This window comes from Amblyraja radiata, chromosome 2 (assembly GCF_010909765.2).
Source record: "Amblyraja radiata isolate CabotCenter1 chromosome 2, sAmbRad1.1.pri, whole genome shotgun sequence".
Taxonomy (NCBI): domain Eukaryota; kingdom Metazoa; phylum Chordata; class Chondrichthyes; order Rajiformes; family Rajidae; genus Amblyraja; species Amblyraja radiata.
The window spans coordinates 27,684,370-27,708,587 of NC_045957.1; the positions used below are offsets into that span (position 1 = coordinate 27,684,370).

General features: G+C 42.9%; 1 protein-coding gene across 18 annotated transcripts in view; it reads right to left on the minus strand.

Annotated features, from left to right (window-relative positions):
* kmt2c (lysine methyltransferase 2C) overlaps positions 1–24,218 on the minus strand; it is a 394,622-nt gene that overhangs the window by 167,632 nt on the left and 202,772 nt on the right. For all 18 annotated transcript variants that reach the window (XM_033044025.1, XM_033044050.1, XM_033044059.1 and 15 more), the window contains 3 exons: positions 22,261–22,418; positions 5,949–6,065; positions 2,753–3,468 (listed from right to left, as the gene is read on the minus strand). In XM_033044025.1, the coding sequence (XP_032899916.1) occupies positions 2,753–3,468; positions 5,949–6,065; positions 22,261–22,418 (991 nt within the window). The remainder of the gene's footprint in view (positions 1–2,752; positions 3,469–5,948; positions 6,066–22,260; positions 22,419–24,218) is intronic.

Consider the following 24,218-nt stretch of genomic DNA (forward strand, 5'->3'; position numbering starts at 1 on the left):
CCATCTCTTCACAACTTGTGATCTTTATGGGTAGATTTTTGGTTTTATTCCTCTTCAACGATTTGGCACTAATGCACCCAAGCTCCTCGGTTGCTGCACTGGTCAATTACAAGCCTATGTAGTTACACCTTGCCACATGGCCCAAATTGCTTTTACTATCAAATCCTTTATGCTTGTAGAATTAATCCCAACTAAACTGCACGTACTCACGCCACAGACAAAATATGACTTGGATCAGGGCTAAATCTTCTGAAAACATAAAAGCAGATGTACAAGCAAGCTACAGAGGACATAAGGAAGATATAAAGGAATATAAAAAGGTTAAGTGAGTGGACAAAAAACTAGCAAATGTGAAATTCCATTTTGACAGGAATTTTGTTTTAAATAAGCACGTTATCTAAATGTAGGTAGTTCTCCTATAATGTGATAGTTGCATTCCAATGAAACCTCACGTTATAAAATCAATTATCTCATGGCGTAAAGGGGGTTGAGGCAGAGTGTTTCAGGTTCATAATAACCATATTTTCCCCTGCTGAATTTTCAAAACTGAAGATCTTTTTCAAAGCTGTGCCTTCATTTTTGTTACTAGAGTAGAGTATCTTGGACAAGTCAGTTTCAATGGCCACCTGCAGTGACATAAACTGACTGTTCTTATGATGCAATAGTCTCTATTGGTGCAGGGAGGTTACATGGAAACAGTTTCCTTCCTCACCCTCAGACTTTTATCCCCCAAGAGGTTTTTTTTCTGCTTGTCAATTTTCAAAGTAACTTTTAAGTAGTTCTCGAGTTCCCAATTGAATTTGCGTTATAACCAATTCAAATGGCCCGTATAATACAAATTATGTCCACTAATATATTAATGCATGGTATTCAATTTGTGTTATGGAAACACACGTTATAGCAGAGGGATCTGAGTGTTAAAGTGAACGATTTAGAGCCAGTCATACAATATGGAAGCAAGCCGATCGGCCCAAATCATCCATGCCGAACAAGGTGCCTCAACTGTGCTAGTCCCATTTAACATCATAGAACCATACAACGTGGAAACAAGCCCTTCAGCCAAACTTGCCTACATTGACCAACATGTCCCATCTACACTAGACCCATCTGCCTGCGTTTGGCCCATATCCCTCCAAACTTGTCCTATCCATGTGCCTGTCTAATTGTTTCTTAAACATTGCCCCTGTCTCAACTATCACCTCTGACAGCTCATTCCATACACCCACCTCCCTTTGTGTGAAAAGGTAACCCCTCAGATTCCTATTAAAACTTTCTCCCTTCACCTTAAACCTAAGTCCTCTGGTTCTCGATTCCCTCACTGGGCAAGAGACTCTGTGCTTCCACCCAGTCTATTCCTCTCATGATTTTATACACCTCTGTATGGTCACCCCTAATCCTCCTGTGCTCCAAGGAATAGAGTCCCAGCCTGCTCAACCTCTTCCTATAGATCAGACTCTCTAGTTCCCACAACATCCTCGTAAATCTTCTCTGTACCCTTTCCAACTTGACAACAGCTTTCTTGTAACATAGTGCCCAGAACTGAAAACAATACTCTAAATGTGGCCTCACCAACATCACATATAAATGCAACATGATCTTCCAACATCTATACTCAATATTCTGATGGTCAATGTGCCAAAAGCTGTTTTGACCATCCTATCCACGTCCTCTGGTTCTTACTCTTCTGCCAATGAGAACAGTTTCGCTCCATTTTAAATAGCACAATAATAAGATCTAAAATTGTCTGAAAGATTTGAGTAAGATTTAAGAGAGAAAAAAAGTCACATTGTTCTTCAAGCTATTTAACTTCACTTGTCAACACATCTCTAAATTACTAGGGTCTAAAATTTAAAATAGACTATATAAGGATCAATACTATCATTTCTATTCACTAAAATTAACACGAGGCACAAGCAAGCCAAAGCCTTCCTCTATCTGCATTATGATGCAAGTGTGGTTATCAAGGAACAAGATATCACAAATTAGCAGTGTTTTATTTAATGCTACCAGCAGCAAAAGCTACCTACTTTTGGTGCAGCAAACATTAAATTGACACCGCTGATATGTAATGTCTTGTTCCTTGCTACCTACACTTACTTTACTCCAAATGAAAAGCCAACACCTATTTCTTTAACTAATAATTTTCACATTAAGAACAAAATATTCCTCGTATGGTTAATTTTTTTGTCTACTCAAAGACAAGATTTTCTACACAATCCCTATTTGTATGTTGAAAGCGTTAAAATGCTTTTTCATGCTTCATGTAAATGGCACAAGAATATTTTTAAAGCATTTGTGTCTCAACACTGCACACAAATAAGCTACACACACAGTGAATAAAGTCCAGTGCATAATACTGAGAGACAAGTTTCAGAAGGAATAATCGAGGCGAACAACTTATCAGATATTAAAATTCATTCAATCTTATTTACTTAACATTTACCATATATTATCATGGAACTCAAAATTTAAAAATCAGGTATTATTTGTATTAAGTTGAAAACATTTAGCTTTTAATACAATTCTGGTATGAAATAAAGCAAATGAAATCTCTGCTTTTATTAGCATCTCTTATAATTTACAAACAAAACATTATCCTTTAGACCCTTGAAGTCTCTGCCACTTTAAACATGTTTTGCCGTGTTTTGCAATGCAATATCTGTCGAGTAAAATACACAGACAGCTACGGTCTAATGAAATACAGCCAGTTTTGAACTGATAAATATACTTAATAGACATTAGCGAATCGTACCTGTCTCATTCTGGGTCTTCCTGGAGAAAATTTCCTTTTGGTAATAGCTGGTTTCCCCATGCCTATTTTTGGAACCAGAGGTACGAAGGCAGGTGCAGGAATTCTTGAACCGAATGTGGTTGGAGCTGAAGTGCAAGACACATTAGTCATCGGAGTTAACCCAACTGAAACAGTCACAGAAGAGGGAGAAACTGAAGAGGATCTGCTGCTGTTGGCATAATTATTGTCTGTTTCTACAAAGCCTTTGACAGCTTTATTTTCAATTGGTGAATTTAGCTCTGATGTATACTCACTGGGAGTTTCTTCAGCTTCAAAAACATTGCTACTGAGAAACACTTGGGAATTTCTTTCTTCACTTCGCTGTGCCACATTATTCACCGGTACGATTTCTGGAAGTTCCTTGGTCAGTACATCCTCCTGTGGAAGCCTATTATTTGACACTTCTGTGGCTGAAATTTCCATTGGTTCTGTCTTGTTCTCACAAATCGGATGCTCTGCTACTGGGGCTGCTTCTTCAACAAACTCTTTCAAATGTAGTGCCTTCCCATCCAGTTGAGGTTGTAATAGTGTTTCAGGTTTATTTTCATTCGTCTCTGTGTCTTGGACTACCATCACTGCTGTTCGACACTCAAGCTGTTGAAGTACTTCTCCAGAGACCATAGCATCCTTGGGCAAATCAGACTCTATGTGGTCAATTGTACGGGCTGTTGCCAAATCTACAAACATAAACAAATTAAAATGAAAGAGATCTATCAAATGTGACAACATTTGAAAATTGAAGTCCAAAAATGCATAGCTAAATTAAATAGCAACATAGGATGTTTTTAAATATAATTTATATATTTAAAACTAAAATGGATGTTAATTCTGAAGGCAGTGCTATCAATTCCTTGTTTTTTGTTAATGATCAACTAATTTCCAAATCAAATTATGCAATTTTGCATCACATCATTAAGGTGACTGGTGGAGAGAAAAGGGATTGACAGTCAAATTTAATTTTACTTTTCATAATTTACTGCCCGAAGGCTGCATCAAGCAGTGGATAGGTCCTCAGTATGCGAACACCAAGTGCTGTGCATGCTGAAATTCTATTTGTCCCCAGTGTTTTCTGCAGAAAAGCACCTTTGATCACAGGTCCATCAGGCAGCGGCCAGCACAAAATGTCCTGGAATCATTGCAGGAAGTCAGTTGATCCTGTGGGATAGTTTCCGGAGCATACCATCAAAAGTCATTTGCCAGAATGCCTCATTGGCACAACACAAACCAAAATCTTGCTTGTCTGGCAGTGAGAGGTCCCTCCCACATCAGATCCTTTCTGTAAAGGAGTGCATCATTCTCAGTGCCTGCTGCCCTTAAGTTGGCAGAGATGTTGGGGATCAGACAAATGCCCACCTGCTTGTAGGCTGCAAGCTTACCAAAGTCTGGAAAATGATGTAATGATCCTTGTCAAAGTTCAACCAAGCAGCTGCGTAACAAAGATCTCGTGATCTATGTGCAACTTCCATCAAGCATCAACTGCTAATGGATGATCATTAATTTGATGAAGGAGGCATTTTTGTCTGCCTGAGACTTGTCTTCCAGTGCAGGGAGATGTCCATAGTGCTGCTGACGGACAAATTCCAAGGTGCAGACGTATGTGCTGAGGGACATATGGATGCTCGATGCAGACATTTTGTGGAGAAGGACTACAGCCTCGGGATTTTCCACCACTGGACAATAAGAGGCAGAGTGCTGTCTAGCTATTCATGGTTGCATTATTTAAGGAAGAAACGCAAATGATATTTACAGATTATACAAGAATGTATTGGTACAAAGTATGTAGAGAAAGATGTGTATCAGTTGTAGTCACTGTATAAGTGTAAAGTTTAAAAAAAAAAATCTTATAGAAAATTGGTTGGCAGACAGGAAACAAAGAGTAGGGATTAACGGGTCCCTTTCAGAATGGCAGGCAGTGACTAGTGGGGTACCACAAGGCTCGGTGCTGGGACCGCAGGTATTTACAATATACATCAATGATTTAGATGAAGGGATTAAAAGTAACGTTAGCAAATTTGCAGATGACACAAAGCTGGGTGGCAGTGTGAACTGTGAGGAGGATGCTATGAGAATGCAGTGTGACTTGGACAGGTTGGGTGAGTGGGCAGATGCATGGCAGATGCAGTTTAATGTGGATAAATGTGAGGTTAACCACTTTGGTAGCAAAACTAGGAAGGCAGATTATTATCTAAATGGTGTTAAATTGGGAAAAGGGGAAGTACAACGGGATCTGGGGGCCCTTGTTCATCAGTCAATGAAAGTAAGCATGCAGGTACAGTAGGCAGTGAAGTAAGCGAATGGCATGTTGGCCTTCATAACAAGAGGAGTTGAGTATAGGAGCAGAGAGGTCCTTCTGCAGTTGTATAGGGCCCTAGTGAGACCACACCTGGAGTATTGTGTGCAGTTTTGGTCCTATAATTTGAGGAAGGACATTCTTGCTATTGAGGGAGTGCAGCGTAGGTTCACAAGGTTAATTCCCGGGATGGCAATGTCATATGCTGAGAGAATGGAGTGGCTGGGCTTGTATACTCTGGAAGTTAGAAGGATGAGAGGATATCTTATTGAAACATATAAGATTATTAAGGGTTTGGACACGCTAGAGGCCGGAAACATGTTCCCGATGTTGGGGGAGTCCAGAACCAGGGGCCACAGTTTAAGAATAAGGGGTAAGCCATTTAGAACGGAGATGAGGAAACACTTTTTCACACAGAGAGTTGTGAGTCTGTGAAATTCTCTGCCTCAGAGGGCGGTGGAGGCTCTGAATACTTTCAAGAGAGAGCTTGATAGGGCTCTTAAAGATAGCGGAGTCAGGGGATATGGGGAGAAGGCAGGAACAGGGTATTGATTGTGGATAATCAATGTGCCATGTAGAAGACTAGTGCATAAGATAGAAGCTCATAATTTTGATGGAAATGTATTGGCATGAAAGAGGTTAAAATGTATTGCAAAAAATAGTGAAATGAAGGTATGTAGGAGCCATTAAGCTATATGGTAAGCAACATTACGTTGCAAAGTATTTTAATATTTCCTCCTCACTGCTTGCAAGCCAAATATATGCACTATTTGGAAGAAGTGAGGAGCTAAACCTTACATCATGCTGACCATCATCAGCAAAGTTCTCATTGCACAAGGCAGAAAATCAAAATAACAGACTTCCTACCATTTTTCTTAACTGTAATACTCCGATCTTCAGCAAGGCTAATAGGGTTGTCTGGCTGGTGAATAGCCTCTCCTTGTGATAACTGTTCCTCAACAGCTCCATTAATTCCAGGAACACCTATACGTTTCAAAATACAAATATTAGTAACACAAGCCTCAATGCTACTTTCAAAACCAGATCTCAGCTGAATATTTTAGCACTGATTAATCAGATTTATTGTAAATATACCAGATTTTAAAATCAAATAAGTTGATGTCTATTATTAGTAACTTCATTAAATATAATTACAAAGTAGGCAGCACATCCATATATATATCTATCTATTTATCTCTATACTTATAAAACTCTGATCTTGGATGTGTATTTATTTGTGTGTGATCACATCTTCGCGAAAAAACGACGCGGTAACAGTAATTTTTTTTACGCTTTAACTGAAAATTTCAGGCTTTATTTCTCGAGTTATTACTGAAAATGTTCAAAATCTGACAAAACTTTGAATTTAAAACCAGTCTTTCGATGATGACATTACAATGGGTCTGCTCCGTGCGGCCTTCTTACACGCTCTGCGAATGACGTCACCCCCCCCCCCCCCCGGTTATTCAAAAGACGCTCTGCCTCCCCCTGTCTCTGCCCTCTGCCCCTGCCCGCCCTCTGCTCCTGGCCTCCCCCTGCCCTCCCTTTGCCCCTGCCCCCCCCCCCCCCTCTGCTCCTGCCCTCCCTATGTCCCTGCCCGTCCTCTGCTCCTGGCCTCCCCCTGCCCTACCTCTGCCCCTGCCCCCCCTCTGCTCCTGCCCTCCCTCTGCCCCTGCCCTCCCTCTGCCCGCTACCTCTGTCTCTGCCCTCCACTTCTGCCCTCTACCCCTGCCTCTGCCCTCGCTCTCTGCCCCCCTCCCTCTTCCTCACTTGCCGAGCCTGCGAGTTGGGGGCTATGCGTGAGTGGATAGGGCGGGGGATGGGGTAAAAGGAGCGAAAGATTAATATTAATATAATATCAAGGGGGGTGGTTAGTGTGTGTGTGTGTGGGGGGGGGGGGGGGCAGAGGGAGGCCAGGAGCAGAGGACGGAGGGGGGGGTGGTTAGTGTGTGTGTGTGACGTCGCAGGCCGCCCCCCCCCCATGTGGTAGTAATATACTAGACCAACGGGTCCCACTTGGTCTAGTTTATTACTAAAACATCTGTCTGTCTGTCTGTCTGTCTGTCTGTCTAGCTATCTATCTATCTATCTATCTATCTATCTATCTATCTATCTATCTATCTATCTATCTTACTGTCAAGTGCCCTCAGTCAATAGGTAGTTCCTTTAGACCCTCAAAGTATGATAAAAAGGGTTCCCATTTCAAATAAAACTTTTTCACAGACCCCCTCAATGTGAATTTAATCTTTTATGTGACGATGCAACGAGACCTGGGTGTCATGGTACCCCAGTCATTAAAAGTAGGCATGCAGGTGCAGCAGGCAGTGAAGAAGGCGAATGTTATGTTAGCATTCATAGCAAAAGGATTTGAGTATAGGAGCAGGGAGGTTCTACTGCAGTTGTACAGGGTCTTGGTGAGACCACACCTGGAGTATTGCGTACAGTTTTAGTCTCCTAATCTGAGAAAAGACATTCTTGCCATAGAGGGAGTACAGAGAAGGTTCACCAGACTGATTCCTGGGATGTCAGGACTTTCATATGAAGAAAGATTGGATAGACTCGGTTTGTACTCGCTAGAATTTAGAAGATTGAGGGGGGATCATATAGAAACTTACAAAATTCTTAAGGGGTTGGACAGGCTAGATGCAGGAAGATTGTTCCCGATGTTGGGGAAGTCCAGAACAAGGGGTCACAGTTTAAGGATAAGGGGGAAATCTTTTAGGACCGAGATGAGGAAAACATTTTTCACACAGAGAGTAGTGAATCTCTGGAATTCTCTCCCGCAGAAGGTAGTTGAGGCCAGTTCATTGGCTATATTTAAGAGGGAGTTAAATGTGACCCTTGTGGCCACATGTGGTATGGAGAGAAGGCAGGTACAGGATACTGAGTTGGATGATCAGCCATGATCATATTGAATGGCGGTGCAGGCTCGAAGGGCCGAATGGCCTACTCCTGCACCTATTTTCTATGTTTCTATGTTTTCTAGCCTTAAAAAAAACATGACATCTTCCAGCCAAGCAGCGGCAGATGGAGGAGTGGTAGATTTCCAGACCAGCTAGATTCTCCTACGGGCCAAAAGTGATGTAAATGTAATGATATCAGACTGGGTTGTATTTAAACGCAAGGTTTTATCTGTTACACCAAATACAGCTACAAGTGGGCAAGGTCTCACTGTCATCCCAAGGACTTCACTGATGGTTTTAAAAACCACTGCCCAGTAGTTAACAAGTTTGGGGCAAGACCAGAATGCATGAGCTAGATTGGCTGGAGAGAACGAGCACCTGTCACAGCCAGCGTCCGTCCCTGGATATATGTTAGCAAGCCTGGCTTTGCTTAAATGAACCCTGTGTAAAACTTTAAATTGTATGAGCCCCAATCTAGCACATGATGACGAGGAGTGGACTTTTTTCAGCGCTTCTGTCCAGCATTCCTCAGACAGATCCATACCAAGGTCATCTTCCCACCTAGCTTTAACTTTGTTCAGGTTTTGATCTCTTAAATACATCAATTGAGAATATACTGCAGAGATCAGTCCTTTATTTGCAAAGGTAAGAGTAAGTTTATCCAACACTGTGACAGGAGGGAGATCAGGAAAAGAAGGACATTTTTTCATGACAAAGTGGCGGACCTGAAGATATTTAAAGAAATGATTATGTGGGAGGCCATGTTTTTTGTGTAGGTTGTCGAAACTATCAAATATGTTGTTAGTGTACAAAATCCTTAATGCACATAAGACCATTCAAACCCCACTGTCGAAAGGTTGAGTCAAGTGTAGAGGGGGGGAAATAAATGGTTACTATGAATGGGACCCAGAACTGAAGCTGATGTAAGCTTATAATGGCAAATTTTGATGGTGGATAATACGACAGGGTTGGATGTAAATCTAGAGGGTTTCAATGGCAGGGAGGAATATACTAAAGCTGGGAGAGACGAGGAGTAACAGGATTGTAATTCAAGCAGACACCAGTCTGCTTGGGCTAGTATATACTCAGCTCCATAGATGCTGCTGCACCCGCTGAGTTTCCCCAGCAATTTTGTGTACCTTCGATATTCCAGCATCTGCAGTTCCCTTTTGAACACCAGTCTGTATCTGGTCGGTGGAGCCAGAATAATATCTTTTGGATATTGGATGCCCAGTAATAATTAATAAAGCTAGGAAGGCGCAGTCCACCTACTTCACGACCTCTTTGGAGAGTGCACTTATTGACCCTTGGAACCTTGTTATCCCATATAAAGGAGGTTATAGATTGGTTAACTGAGTTAAAAAATGACCACCTTTGCACCACCTTACTTACCATTGTTCTGTGGTCTTTATTGTGTCAAGTTTCGTTCAGATTGATGTTATATTTCACAAGTTATTGACATTTAAATGTTTTTAAAACGCCACTTTGAGAAGAATAACTGTGACTGCTGTGACTTTTCTGGCAGTTTCCGGCTATGATGTCACAATGGCATCTCACAGTCGTCCAATCACAATGGGATCTCATTTAGACAAGATTCCGTGAAATGTGGGGTTGGGATGGGGGGGTTTCATGTGGGACGGATTGATTGCCGTTTTACAAAAAAAGATTCCAGAACTTTCATCGGACGCCGCCGCCCCCCCCCCCCCCCAAGGAAGGATTGATTGGCTCCGGGGAGTGCAGACGCCACCCCCCAATGTTTCACAAAAAAAAGATTCCAGAACTTTCCTCCAACGCCGCCCCCGGGTGAGTGGTGGATTATTGCATTGGGGGAACGGTGCCTAACAGGTCCCACTTGGGCTAGTATATATCTATATACTATTAAAAGTTTCGTCTTGTTTGTCTGTGATCTTAGGAGCTGCGCCAAAATGGTACACTATAGCGGGACATTTTTTGCAGAATCTTAAGTCTTGTAATCGACTAAGTGGGTCATTCAACTGGCAAAGAGCCCTTGCCAACACTTAAAAAAAAATCTAAGAGAAGTTGAACAGAACAAGCAACCCATTGGCAATACACACCATTTAGGTCACACACAGTGAGGATCCTGTGACTAGGGTTTGAACTGGTCATGAAACAAGCACTTACACTATTCACATCTATCTATATTACTAAATCTCTGATCTTGACCGCTTTTGACCGACTGTGCTGCGATTTCCGAGAGAACGCCGCCACCTATGGCCGTCATTTTTGGCCACCTCGCTCAGAGGCCCCCTCCGCCATATGAGTGCGGAGGATTTTTTCCGTTGACGAAAAATGAGAGAGATATTAATATTTTTACAAAATTCCCCATTCCCTCTGCTGCCCCCGCTGGCGGCAGGGGGAGCGACTATAAAACCAGGAAGTGTCGTGCCTCACTCAGTCTCTGCCAGACCCAGGAAGCGAGAGGGTCACGGCTCTCTGAGCTACGAATAACACTGAACGCACGTCTACTCCACGGTGAGTCCCCTCGATGCGGCTGTAAAGTGGCTGCAGCTCTTTTTAAAAAGTTTGTGTTCACAAAATGAATTTTGGTTGTCGGGTGGCTGCAGCCCAATTGTTTGCCTTGGCTTGGCTTTTTAAATCGTTGCAACAGTTGGATGCCTGCCCAAGCATCCATTCGGCCCACAATGTCTATACTAGCCCTCTGGAAACTAGTACCTTCGGCCCGCAACACCCACACTAGCGCAACAGACAGCAGTATTGGAATTGGTGGAGAGGTGGAATATTGCATTGGTGACCAGCCCTCCCGTGTGATGCTGGGACCCAACGGGTCCCAGTCTTGTATTTATCCTATTTTTCCTCCACACATTCGAAAAATTCTACCACTCGCCTATACATAAGAGGCAACATCCAGTAGCTGATTAACCTGTCAACCTGCCCAAATCTTTGGAATGTGGAAGCCAAAACAGAACAATTCATTTACACAAGATTCCGTGAAATGTAAAGATTTCGAAAACTGAAAATGACATCACAAAGTGATCTCTGCTGCCAATACACAAGCTATGAGAGTTGATGGAGTCGGGGATGGGAGGAGAAAAAATGTTATTTAAACATTGTCTTCAGTGGGGGAGTGCGATAGGGGAGGGGTGAGGGAGGGAGTGACAGAGGGTAGGGAAAAGGAGAGGGAGAGGTGACAGAGAGACATTGGAATCAGCAGCTTCAAAAGTCGAGTCAATTCATTGGCTCCGCGGAGGAAGCGCCCACTGCCCCCCCCCCCCCCCAGGAAGGATTGATTGGCTCAAAGGAGCGCCGACCCAAAGGTCGTCCATTCATTGGCTCCAGGAAGCGCCAACTGCCCCCTCCCCCACGTGGAAAGGACTGATTGCGTTGGGGGAACGGGGCCCAACGGGTCACAGGGGTAGGGAGGGAGAGGTGAAGGAGGGAGGGGAGATGAGGGGAGAGAAGAGGGAGGGTGAAGAGGAGGGGGAGGGATTGTTGGGGGATGAGGGGAAATGAGCTGCGCCTGTGCAGTTAGGGGCTATTTTTATTTCTATTTATTTTTTACTGCACACTGAATGGACACTGGTTGAGCAACGTTTTTTTATTTCCTCTGGGTATGTGAGTACTCAGGAAAATGACAATAAAGATATACTACTGTGAGGAAAGAGTTAACAGACATGGTTGATTTAGACTAGGGATAGAAAAATAACTTAGAAAGAAATAAGGTGTCAGCAGAAGCCAGACTGCTAGTAGAATAGAAAGTAACGATATACAGAACAGAGAGAAATTCTAGATAAAAAGTAGCAATAGAAATACTTCAGCAGGAGTTTTGAAAGAAGTGAAAGGGAGAAAGTACATAAGGTCAAACAGATCTGCACAGGCCTGATGAGATTATATGAATATGTACTCACGCCCACTATGACAAGATGCCTAATTTAAATGCACATGCGATGCATGATAGGGGAGGTGCCTTTGACGTTGGGTGGGCGTTCCACGACGTTCTCGTGGGAATCTGGGCTTTATGTTATGATTGGAAGAAGCTCAATGGGGAGAGATGAGAATGTGATAATAATGAAAAGAAATGTATAAAGATAGAAAACATCCCGATCCTCGGTGTGCCTCTAGGGGACATCAGCGGAGAGGCACCTATTCTGCAGAATATGAAATTAATAAAAAGACTTCTTTGTCTGAATTTGTCTCAAGAGCATTTGTGATTATTGAACCTCACACTACCATACTACTACTACTATGGGTGATTGGTGGAACATTTCGTTGGGCGAATGGGTTACGTTGGGGGAACGGTGATGGGGGTGATTGGCTCCGGGGGCGCGCCAACGCTGTGATCGGGGTCCAGCCCCCCCGTGTGACACAAACATATATATACACACATACATATACACACACATATATATACACACACACACACATATATACACACACACATATACACACACAAATACACACGTATGTATGCACACACATATATACACACACATATATACATATATATATATATACACACGCATATATATATATATATATACACACATATATATATACACACACATATATATACACAAATATATATATACACACATACATATATATACACACACATACAGTGGCTTGCAAACGTTTTCATACCCCTTGAACTTTTCCACATTTTGTCACATTACAACCACAAACGTAAATGTATTTTATTGGGATTTTATGTGATAGACCAACACAAAGTGGTGCATAATTGTGAAGTGGAAGGAAAATGATACATGGTTTTCAAATTTTTTTACAAATAAAAAACTGAAAAGTGTGGGGTGCAAAATTATTCAGCCCCCCTGAGTCAATACTTTGTAGAACCACCTTTCACTGCAATTACAGCTGCAAGTCTTTTGGGGTATGTCTCTACCAGCGGTAGAGACTGAAATTTTTGCCCATTCGTCTTTGCAAAATAGCTCAAGCTCAGTCAGATTGGATGGAGAGCGTCTGTGAACAGCAATTTTCAAGTCTTGCCAGAGATTCTCAATTGGATTTAGGTCTGGACTTTGACTGGGCCATTCTAACACATGAATATGCTTTGATCTAAACATTCTATTTTAGCTCTGGCTGTATGTTTAGGGTCATTGTCCTGCTGGAAGGTGAACCTCTGCCCCAGCTCAAGTCTTTTGCAGACTCTAATAGGTTTTCTTCCAAGATTGCCCTGTATTTGGCTCCATCCATCTTCCCATCAACTCTGACCAGCTTCCCTGTCCCTGCTGAAGAAAAGCATCCCCACAGCATGATGCTGCCACCACCATGTTTCACAGTGGGGATGGTGTGTTCAGGGTGATGTGCAGTGTTAGTTTTCCACCACACATAATGTTTTGAATTTAGGCCAAAAACTTCAATTTTGGTCTCTACTGACCAGAGCACCTTCCTCCACATGTTTGCTGTGTCCCCCACATGGCTTGTGGCAAACTGCAAACGGGACTTCTTATGGCTTTTTTTTTTTCAACAATGGCTTTCTTCTTGCCACTCTTCCATAAGGCCCGATTTGTGGAGTGCACGACTAATAGTTGTCCTGTGGACAGATTCTCCTACCTGAGCTGTGGATCTCTGCAGCTCCTCCAGAGTTACCATGGGCTTCTCTGATCAATGCTCTCCTTGCCGGGCCTGTCAGTTTAGGTGGACGGCCATGTCTTGGTAGGTTTGCAGTTGTGCCATACTCTTTCCATTTTCAGATGATGGATTGAACAGTGCTCCGTGAGATGTTCAAAGCTTGGGATATTTTTTTATAACCTAACCCTGCTTTAAACTTCTCCACAACTTTATCCCTGACCTGTCTGGTGTGTTCCTTGGGCTTCATGATGCTGTTTGTTCACTAATGATCTCTAACAAACCTCTGAGGCCTTCACAGAACAGCTGTATTTATACTGAGATTAGATTACACACAAGTGGACTCTATTTACTAATTAGGTGACTTCTGAAGGCAATTGGTTGCAATGGATTTTATTTAGGGGTATCAGAGTAAAGTCAGTTTTTTATTTGTAAAAAATTTGAAAACCATGTATCATTTTCCTTCCACTTCACAATTATGCGCCACTTTGTGTTGGTCTATCGCATAAAATCCCAATAAAATACATTTACGTTTGTGGTTGTAACGTGACAAAATGTGGAAAAGTTCAAGGGGTATGAATACTTTTGCAAGCCACTGTATATATACACACACACACACACATACATATATATATATATATATATACATATATATATATATATATATACATATATATATATATATATATACACATATACATATATATATATACACATATACATATATATATATACATATACATATATATACATATATATACATATATATATATATATATACACACACACACATATATATATATATATATATACATACATACACACACATATATATATATACACATATACATAAATATATATATACACACATATATATATATATACACATGTATATACATATATATACACGTATATATATATACACGTATATATATATATATATATACACATATATATACACATACATACATACATACGTGTATATATATATATACACACATATATATACATATATACATATATATATATATATATATATATATATATATATATATATATATATATATATATATATATATATATATATATACATACACACACACACATATACAGGTGCACAACCTTTTATCCGAAAGCCTTGGGACCAGACACTTTTCGTAATTCAGAATTTGTCGGTCTTCGGAATGGAATTTTTTTAGCGTAGATTTTAATGGCTGGCTCAGTGGTAGAGTGCTCGGCTCATATCCGCAAGGTCGCGAGTTTGCGCCTTGATCCTGGCAGTTACTCGATCGCGAGTTTGAGTCTTCAATGTCGTTTTTTCTTGCAGAATAAATGTTTGTATGAAATGCAGTGTAGGAGAGGTGTACTGACTGTGTGGGCAGAACTTTGGAAGTGATTGCCCACCAGTCTAAAAAGCCGCTGTGTCTCCCTGTCCCTGGGATAGCAGGGGGCGAACAAACAGCACAAAACCCCCCTCCAACTCCAGAGGAATCCGCTCCCCGATGGGCCGCTACGGCGACAAGTGGCAGTTTGCCCACAGCCCGAGCTGCGCCCCCTCATCCGCCACCCCAAGAACAAGACGTACCTTGCACACCATCAGCTTCTGCCCCTACGTGTTCCTCTGGAGTTGGAGCGGGGCTGGGCTGGAGTTGCTGCTGGCTGTGGGTCTCTGGGATCTCCGTGCTTGCAGTGGGCCTGGGGTCGGTGGGCGGCGGTGGGAGCTGTGGACCTACGGACCTACCTCCGTGGAGCTAGCCAGCTTCGGAGCGTGGAGAGCTGCGGGGGCGAGCTGCTGCGACCCGACTCCGGTGGATGGTGACACCGGGAGCTCGCGGGTCCCCGGTGGGAGACTGCTTTGCGGGGCACCGGCAGCGGCGACTTCTCCCGCCCGAATTACGGGGTTGAGAGTGACCTGGAGGGGGGCCTTACAACGCCCGGCGCGGCTGTAAATTGCCGCGGACTTGCTAGCGCCCGCCGGGGGCTCCAACATCAAGACCGGGGCAGGGCCCTACATCGCCCGGTGTGGCTTTGAGTGGCCGCTCCCCGATGGGCCCCTACGACGCCCCGAGCTGCGCCCCGTCATCCGCAACCCAGGTTCCTCTGTAGTTGGAGTGGGGCTGGGCTGGGCTGCTGTTGGCTGTGGGTCTCTGGGTTCTCCGTGCTTGCGGTGGGCCTGGTGGTCGGTGTCCAATTGGTCCTGACCTCTCCGGTGACTGGCACGGTCCTGCTGCAATCGCCGACGTGAAGACAGTGCAAAGCCCCCGCGCCGGTGCAATGGGCGGGGAGCTGGAGAGGGGAGGGAAGGGGTCACACACATGGCCGGGAAGCAAAGGGGCGTAGGTGGGGTGAAACTGAAGGGAGCGACAATCTGCACTGTGTATCGTGAGTCTACCGTGGGAACTTTTTAACTCAGCGGGCAGGCAGCAGCATATTGTCAATTATTAACCCTCCCGCGCAATATACCCTCATCTTCTCTTTTATGAATGGGGATTTAGTTCCCCTTTCTTCGAGGACCGACCGGAGGTTCCGCTGTCACCTCTGCGGGCCGCCCTCGGTGAACGTTTTCAAGGACCTTTCTTCAAGGACCGAAAAAATGGCCGCTATTCGGAGGTTTTCGTTATTTGGATCTTCGGATAAAAGGTTGTGCACCTGTATATATATATACATATATATATACACACATATATATACCAGGGCTCGAAATTAGCGGTTGCCCTGTTGCCAATGGCAACCCACAGTCCCGCCGGGCAACCTAAAAGCCATGCCATTTTGCCCGGCTTCGCAAGCACCCAGGAGACCTATTGTTTCATTCTGAGCGGGCCCCCTCTCTATCTTTCTCTCTATCTCTCTCTGTCACTCTCCGTCTCCGCCCGCTATCCATGTCCATGTCTCGGGTCTCCGCCCGCTGTCCGTGTCCCGGGTCTCCACCCGCCCCTCGTCCGCCGGCACGGCCGGCCGCCTTACACATGCGCACAACCACGGCCAGCACCAAAGATCCTATAGCGAAGATCTTTGGCCAGCACATCATCGGCCGTGGTTGTACGCATGTGCCGCCCTGCACATGCGCACTGCCACTGCAACTGGTCAGCGTCGGCCACTTTCTCCCTCCCTTTGCACGGTGGGAGATCTGGCTGCCATTGCTGTCCAATAGCCGCGACCGCTGAAAACCAACGCAGAATCACTCGCTGGAGTTGGAGTAACTCCCTGGAGTAACTCTTGCTGCTTGGTTTCCTGGTCCACCAAAAATATTCTAAATGGAATTTAAACAGAATTTAAACACCACCACCAAGCTCTGAAAAATAACAGCCTATTGCATTTTATCTGTTTATTTATTGTGTGTATATATATATGGTCTATGGTATATAGACACAGTGAACTTTTATCTCCTGTTCTGTATTATGTTTACATATTCTGTTGTGCTGCAGCAAGCAAGAATTTCATTGTCCTATCTGGGACACATGACAATAAAACTCTCTTCACTCTTGACTTGGACTTAAACAAAAAAGGGTTCTTGTGGGAAAAAAACAGCTACCTTAAATGTAATTGCTTCTGGTTGGGTACCTATAGTAGGGTGAAGACTATTCCATGCTTTAATTGTGCGGGGGAACTCCATGGAGCAGCCAGCATCTCTGGGAAGAAATTGGGTGACGTTTCAGGTAGAGACCCTTCTTTAGATTTCCTCTGATTTTAGTGTTTTAGTTTAATTTAAACATACAGCGTGGAAACAAGCCCTGCGGCCCACCGAGTCCACGCCGACCACCGAACACCCGTAAACTAGTTCTATCCCACACATTAGTGACGTAAGTCAAGAGTGTTTTATTCTCTCATGTCCCAATGAAATCCTTACTTGCAGCAGCACAACAGAATATGTAAACATAGTACTCTGTAAACAATGTTATAAACGAGAAAACAAAACAGTGTATATTTATATATGAATATATAACTATACACACACACACAAATAATTTCCCTCCTGGGATTAATAAAGTTCTATCGTATAGTATCTTGTGTGTAGGAAAGAACTGCAGATGCTGGTATAAACTGAAGATAGACACAAAAAGCTGGAGTAACTCAACAGGTCAGACAGAATCTCTGGACAAAAGGAAAATATTATGTTTTGGGTTGGGTCTGAAAAAGGTTCCTGCACACCTTTGGAATGTGGAAGGAAACAAGAGCACCCGGAGAAAACCCATGCGATCAAAGGGAAAAGGCGTAAACTCCATACAGACAGCACCCATATTCAGGATCAATTCCAGGTCTCTGTCAATTTTAGACAGCAATTTTATGGCCAAAGTATTGTCCCATAGTCTTGAACTGAATTAAAACCTACAGTAGCTGTAAAGGGGGACATAGCATCACTTAGAGATTTAAGACTGAAAATGGTTAGTTTCTTTTTTTTTAGTAACCAAAGTTATTAACATATAATTTTTTGTGTGTTGGAAAATAAAATATAGTGGCACAGCTGGTGGAATTGCTGCCTCACACGCCAGAGATCTGTGTTCGATCCTGTCCTCGGGCACTGTCTGTGTTGAATTTGCACATTCTCCCTGCAAGCAAGTAGGTTTCCTCCCACATCCCAAAGACGCATTGGCTTTGTAGGTTAACTTGTCTCTGTAAAATTGCCCCTAACGTGTAGGGAGTGGGTGAGGAAAGTCGGATAACAGAACTTGTGTGAATGGGGAGACAAAAATGCTGGAGAAACTCAGCGGGTGAGGCAGCATCTATGGAGCGAAGGAAATAGGCAACGTTTTGGGTCGAGACCCTTCTTCAAACTGATGTGAGGGTGCAGGGGGTGGGAAGAAGAAAGGAAGAGGCGGAGACAGTGGGCTGAGGGAGAGCTGGGAAGCGGAGGAGAAAGCAGGGACTACCTGAAATTGGAGGTCAATTTTCATACCGCTGGGGTGTAAACTGCCCAAGCGAAATATGAGGTGCTGCTCCTCCAATTTACGGTGGGCCTCACTCTGGCCATGGAGGATGAAAGTCGGATTCGGAATGGGAGGGGTAGTTGAAATGCTGAGCCACCGGGAGATCAGGTTGGTTATTGCGAACCGAGCGGAGGTATTGGGCAAAGCGATCGACGCCTATGCTTGGTCTCACCGATGTAGAGCAGCTGACACCTAGAGCAGCGGATGCAATAGATGAGGTTGGAGGAGGTGCATGTGAACCTCTGCCGCACCTGGAAAGGCGGCTTGGGTCCTTGAATGGAGTCAAGGGGGGAGGTAAAGCGACAAGTGTAGCATTTCCTGCGGTTGCAAGGGAAAGTGCCAGGAGAGGGGGTGGTTTGGGTGGGAAGGGACGAAATGACCAGGGAGTTACTGAAGGAGTGGTCTCTGCGGAAAGCCGACAGGGGAGGAGATGGGAAGATATGGCCAGTGGTGGGATCCCGTTGGTAGACAAAGCTGGAGAAAATCAGCAGGTGAGGCAGCATCTATAGAGCGAAGGAATAGGCGACGTTTCGGGTCGGGAGAAAGAAAGGAAGAGGTGGAGACAGTAGGCTGTGGGAGAGCTGGGAATGGGAGGGGAAGGAGCGAGAAAGCCCTGCCCGCTAAATGTTGCAAATCCCAGGACACTGAGTCCTGGTAGCAAGTGCAAGTGCAACTGGATTTTTAAAAAACTTTAATGAGGGAGGGTGAATAAGGGGAAATGAGCCGCCCATGCGCAGTTGGGGGCTATGGGTGAGTGCTGGAATATTGCGTTGGGGGAACGGGTTGCGTTGGGGGAACGGGTGAGTGGTGAATTATTGTGTTGTGGCACGGGTTGCATTGGAGTCCAGGCCTGCCATAGGAGCTATGGGTGAGTGGTCGAATATTGCATTGGGGAAACGGGTTGTGTTGGGGGACCATGCCTCTGTGTGACAGGGACCCAACGGGTCCCACTTGGTCTAGTGAACTCTAAAATTAATTGCTGATTTAACACTGAATACTAACAATTTGCCATTTTACTAATAGAAAAGAAAATCACCTAACACTGAATTTAAATCTATTTAAAAAGCAAAAAATAGTTGATTTAAAATATTTATTAAACATACACATCTTCCACCACTTTCGCAACAAAATTATCCAACAATTGATAACCCATTATCTCTGTAATTACTCTATTAGTTGTAAGACAGCTTTTTACTTGTTTCAGAGTGGCTATGGACCCAAAATAAAACTCCAGAAGCAGATTGTTATGAATGTGCTCTACTTTTCTCAGCTACACTTGATTCAAAAGGACTCCAACAATCTTAACTGCATCAGCCCTGGCAACACAGTATTCACTATAAGAACAAGTAAGTCTTGTAATCGACTAAGTGGCTCATTCAACTGGCAAAGAGCCCTTGCCAAGACTTAAAAAAAAATCTAAGAGAACTTGAACAGAACAAGCAGCCCACTGGCAATACACAACATTTAGGTCGCACACAGTGCCGATCCTGACTGGGGTTTGAACTGGTCATGAAACAAGCACTTACGCTATTCACATATTTATCCTATTTTTTCTCCACACATTCGATAGATTTCACCACTCGCCTATACATAAGGGGCAACATCCAGTGGCTGATTAACCTGCTAACCTGCACAAATCTTTGGAATGTGGAAGGAAAACAGAACAATTCGACAGAATCATAAAGTGGCAGGTGAATAAGTAAGCTCCACAGAGAGCACTAAAATTAGGTGCAGCACAGTGGTGCAGCTGATAGAGCTGCTACCTCACAGTGCCAGGGAACTGGGTTCAGTCTTTACATCTGGTGCTGTATGTGTCAAGTTTGCACATTCTCCAGTGACCTGGTAGGTTTCCTCCAGGTGCTCCGGTTTCCTCCCTCATCCCAAAAGCGTGCTGGTCTGTAGGTTAGTTGGCCTCTGTAAATTGCCCCTAATGTGTAGGGAATGGATGAGAAAGTGGGAGAACTAGTGTGAATGGGTGATTAATGGTCAGTGTGAACTCAGGGTAACTGTCGGGCCCGTTTCCATTGCTGCAACTTTATGAATAAATATAAATAAGTCAGGAATGAATCCCAGGCCACAGAAGCCATGAGGCAACAATTCAATTAGTTTAGTCATCTCAGCACATTACCACAAGGACTGCTTAAAAAAACAATTCATTGGGAGTATTTTTGGAAATTCCATTCTTTAGATAGAAATATAATTTGCAATAGTATACAGCAAAAGATTGCTTGCCTGGAATGACTCACATTTGCTGTGCAGATTATTTAGTAAACACAGAGAAATGCCATGAACAATTAGTCTACATAGGGGAGCTGATTGGCCATCAGTATTTTGTGATTTAGTCATGATACGTCAGTGTTGGAGCTTTCTAATGTTCAGAGCAATTCACGTGTGCTTTCGTGCTTCCTTTAAAATGACTCACTGTGGAAGAAAATATTAATATCCTTTCTTATTTAATTTTGATTTGAATTGAACAAGGTAACGAAAGGGTGTTTGGATGTGACAATTGGCATCTCTCATTGACCAGGTGTAGAAGAGGTTCATGGGAATCGGCAAAATAAGGTTCGACGTATTACCTCTTGTCTAGGAATGTGTTGAAGGGTAGATGGTAAATGTAAACATGAAATAGTAGATGGAGATAAGGAAGCTTGTTTTTCTCAGCAATGTGTTACAGTAGACCACCCACGCCCCCTACCGCTAGTAGCGTAGATATGATGCAGTAAATGGGGGGCTTATGGTGAGGGCATGGTGACACGGTCCCCCTTAAAGGTGAGATAGAATAATGCCAAGATGCCCTTGTATTGTGTTTGACTAATATTAACTATCTGTTGTTGAAAAAGATTGACATAAACAAAAAAGTATGTTATGACTAATGAAATAATTGGTACCCATGTAGTAGATAGTATATTTTTGTATAGTTGTATCCAACAAAAAAAACAAAAGTTGTTTACTGCACAGTATAACTGTCGGCTAATTCTGCGGGGAAGTCAGAGAACTGGTGAGCAGTTAACTGCCGCTATCTCTCCTTCATATCATGCAATTAAGTCTCTTGAAGCAAACCTGCGAAGTCTCCGTTTTTCATTTTCCTTTAATTTCCATCTAAATTAATTTCTTCCACACTCACTAATCTTACCATGTGCAGGCTGCCATTAGTTGTTACACTTCTATTTGACAACATTGATTGTAGCTAGCATGTGCAATGACTCACTTAAAAATTGATCTTTGATGATCTTTTTGCATCTGCTATTTTTATCCTTTGGCCACATTTACTCTTTTCCCCATCACAGAATGGGGTTGGGTGGGGAAGAGTGTTGCAAGGATTGAAGAATGGAATTAGACTCCAGATAGAGTTTGGATATAATCACAAAATAAAAGGACACCATTTTAAATTTAAAAAGAGATACAAAGCACTGGAATAACTCAGTGGGTCAGGCAGCATCTCTGGAGAACATGGGTCGGCGAAGTTTACGGTTAGGACCATTCTTCAGACCCAAAATGTCACCTATCCATGTTCTCCAGTGATGCTACCTGACCCGCTGAGTACCTCCAGCACTTTGTGTCTTTTTTTGTATAAACCAGCATCTGCAATTCCTTGTATATCCTTTTATAATTCAATGTCGTTGAACATTTTTGCAACTTCGATACAAGCACCATAGTTGCAGAAAATCTATTAAATAAACACGCATGGTAAACGGTCTCATCAAAAATCAATTAATTACCTCTTGCTCCAGTGAGCCTTATGTAACATGTTTTTAATATATTTTAAATTATTTTTTATATCCTTACCTGCTTCAGGTTCTGCAATGCAATCATCAACCTTGTTCTCACAGGACTGAACATTTTCTTCTGAACCAGTTTCTTTGCACGCTATACAGATGTAGCATCCTTTTACCAAATTGGCCTCATTATTTTCCAAAGATTTGTCACATTCTATGTGAATCCACCTAAAGACCAGAACAGAAATAGTCACATTCTTTCAATTGCCATTCAGTCAGGGTAGAAAAGACGGGTACACCAATGAATCTACGTTGCACAGATCATAATGGTTGTAGACTCAGCCTCCGGACTGCTCTGCGGAATTAGATCTCGGATGGTGCATAATAACAGCATTATAACTACTCTCAAGGCTTTTGATTTACACGGAGGAAATTCAGCCAGAGTTCCTTCTCGCTTCCCAGCAATTTTCCTGGGCACATCCATGCAGGTGTCGGATAAACATCGGGAAAATTTCAGCTCTCATGTTTTCTAGTCAACCATTTTGCCATCATTCACTGTCGAACTAAACATAAGAATGATTTCCTTTAAAAGGTCATTGGAAGACATCACAGGACTGTACCAGCATATGGTCACACCACTCTGAGGAAAGGAGTGGGGCCAGAGGTGGCTAGGGATGAAACTTCAATAAAATAAAAGGTAAAGTCAAGTGAAGGAACATTCAAAATATTGCAAGGAATAACAAGCTGGCACATTCACATCAATGAAGTTAGCTTTCCAAATTTTAAGCAACTCTGTTCCTAAAGGCTAAGTTATACTGCTTGGCAGCCTGTTGCAAATGAACAATGTTAACCGAGTTTAGAGCAAAAGGTATTAAAATAGTGATACCTGCTATACTTCAATCGAATGGTTAACAGAAAACTTCAAATAGAATCAGGAGTTACACAGAAATATGTTGGCTTACTTTAGGTAACTGTAATACTGGCAGAATCCTGGCAATATAGATTATAACCTGAAAATAGCACTTGCTATGTTAAATTTGGGGCATGTAAAAATGCTAGAAGGAATACAATGAAACATTACTTTCAATGGCTAATTTGGCTTTTACTCTGCACTTCCTAAGTGGTTCTTCCACACTATCTACTGTACAATCATAATCAGTCCCCAAGGCCATATCACCATCAGAGACCCATAAATGATCAATGCCAATACGTGATCAATAAGGTATGACTCAACAATTTGAGAGTTTTCGTTTTCTTTCCCTTTTGATAAAACAGCTTGTTTTCCTTGCAATGTTTTGACAACAAATAATGAGGTGCTGGTCTGGAAAAAGGGGGCAGATCTAGGCAGTTGAGATTAAGTGTATCCCTGGAGGAAAGTAGGAGACAATGGAGCACACTCAAGGAGGAAATCAGGAGGGCAAGAATGGGGCATGAGATAACACCCTCAGATAGGATTAAGGAGAATCCAAAGAGATTTAATGTATATTAAGGGGGAAAGAGTAACTGAGAGAGAATAGGAGCCCTCAAAAACCAAATTGGTCATTTGTGTGTGGAGCCACAGGTGATGGAGGGTCTGAATGAATATTTCTCCTGTTTTTACTGCGGAGAAAGTCATGAAGGCAAAAGAACTTGGAAAAGTTTAGCTATAGATTACTCTAGGTCAAGGAGGTGCTGAATGTCTTAAAAAGTATGAAGGTACATAAATCTCCAGGGCCTGATCAGGTAGATCCATGCTCACTGCATGAAGTAAGAGAAGAAATTGAAGGAATCGTGGTTGAGCTACATGAAACATACCTGAGTGAGGTATTTGAAGAGGTATATGGAGGGTGGTAAAGTTGTGCCTTATTTAAGAAGGGCTTCAAAAATCCTGGAAGCTAAAGACGGGTAAGTCTAACTTCTGTGGTAATAAAGTTATTGGAGAGTATTCCAAAGAATGTGATATATAAACATTTGGAAAGACAGGGATTGAATAAGGATAGTCAGCATAGCTTTGTGCATGGAAGATCATGCCTCATGAATTTGATAGGA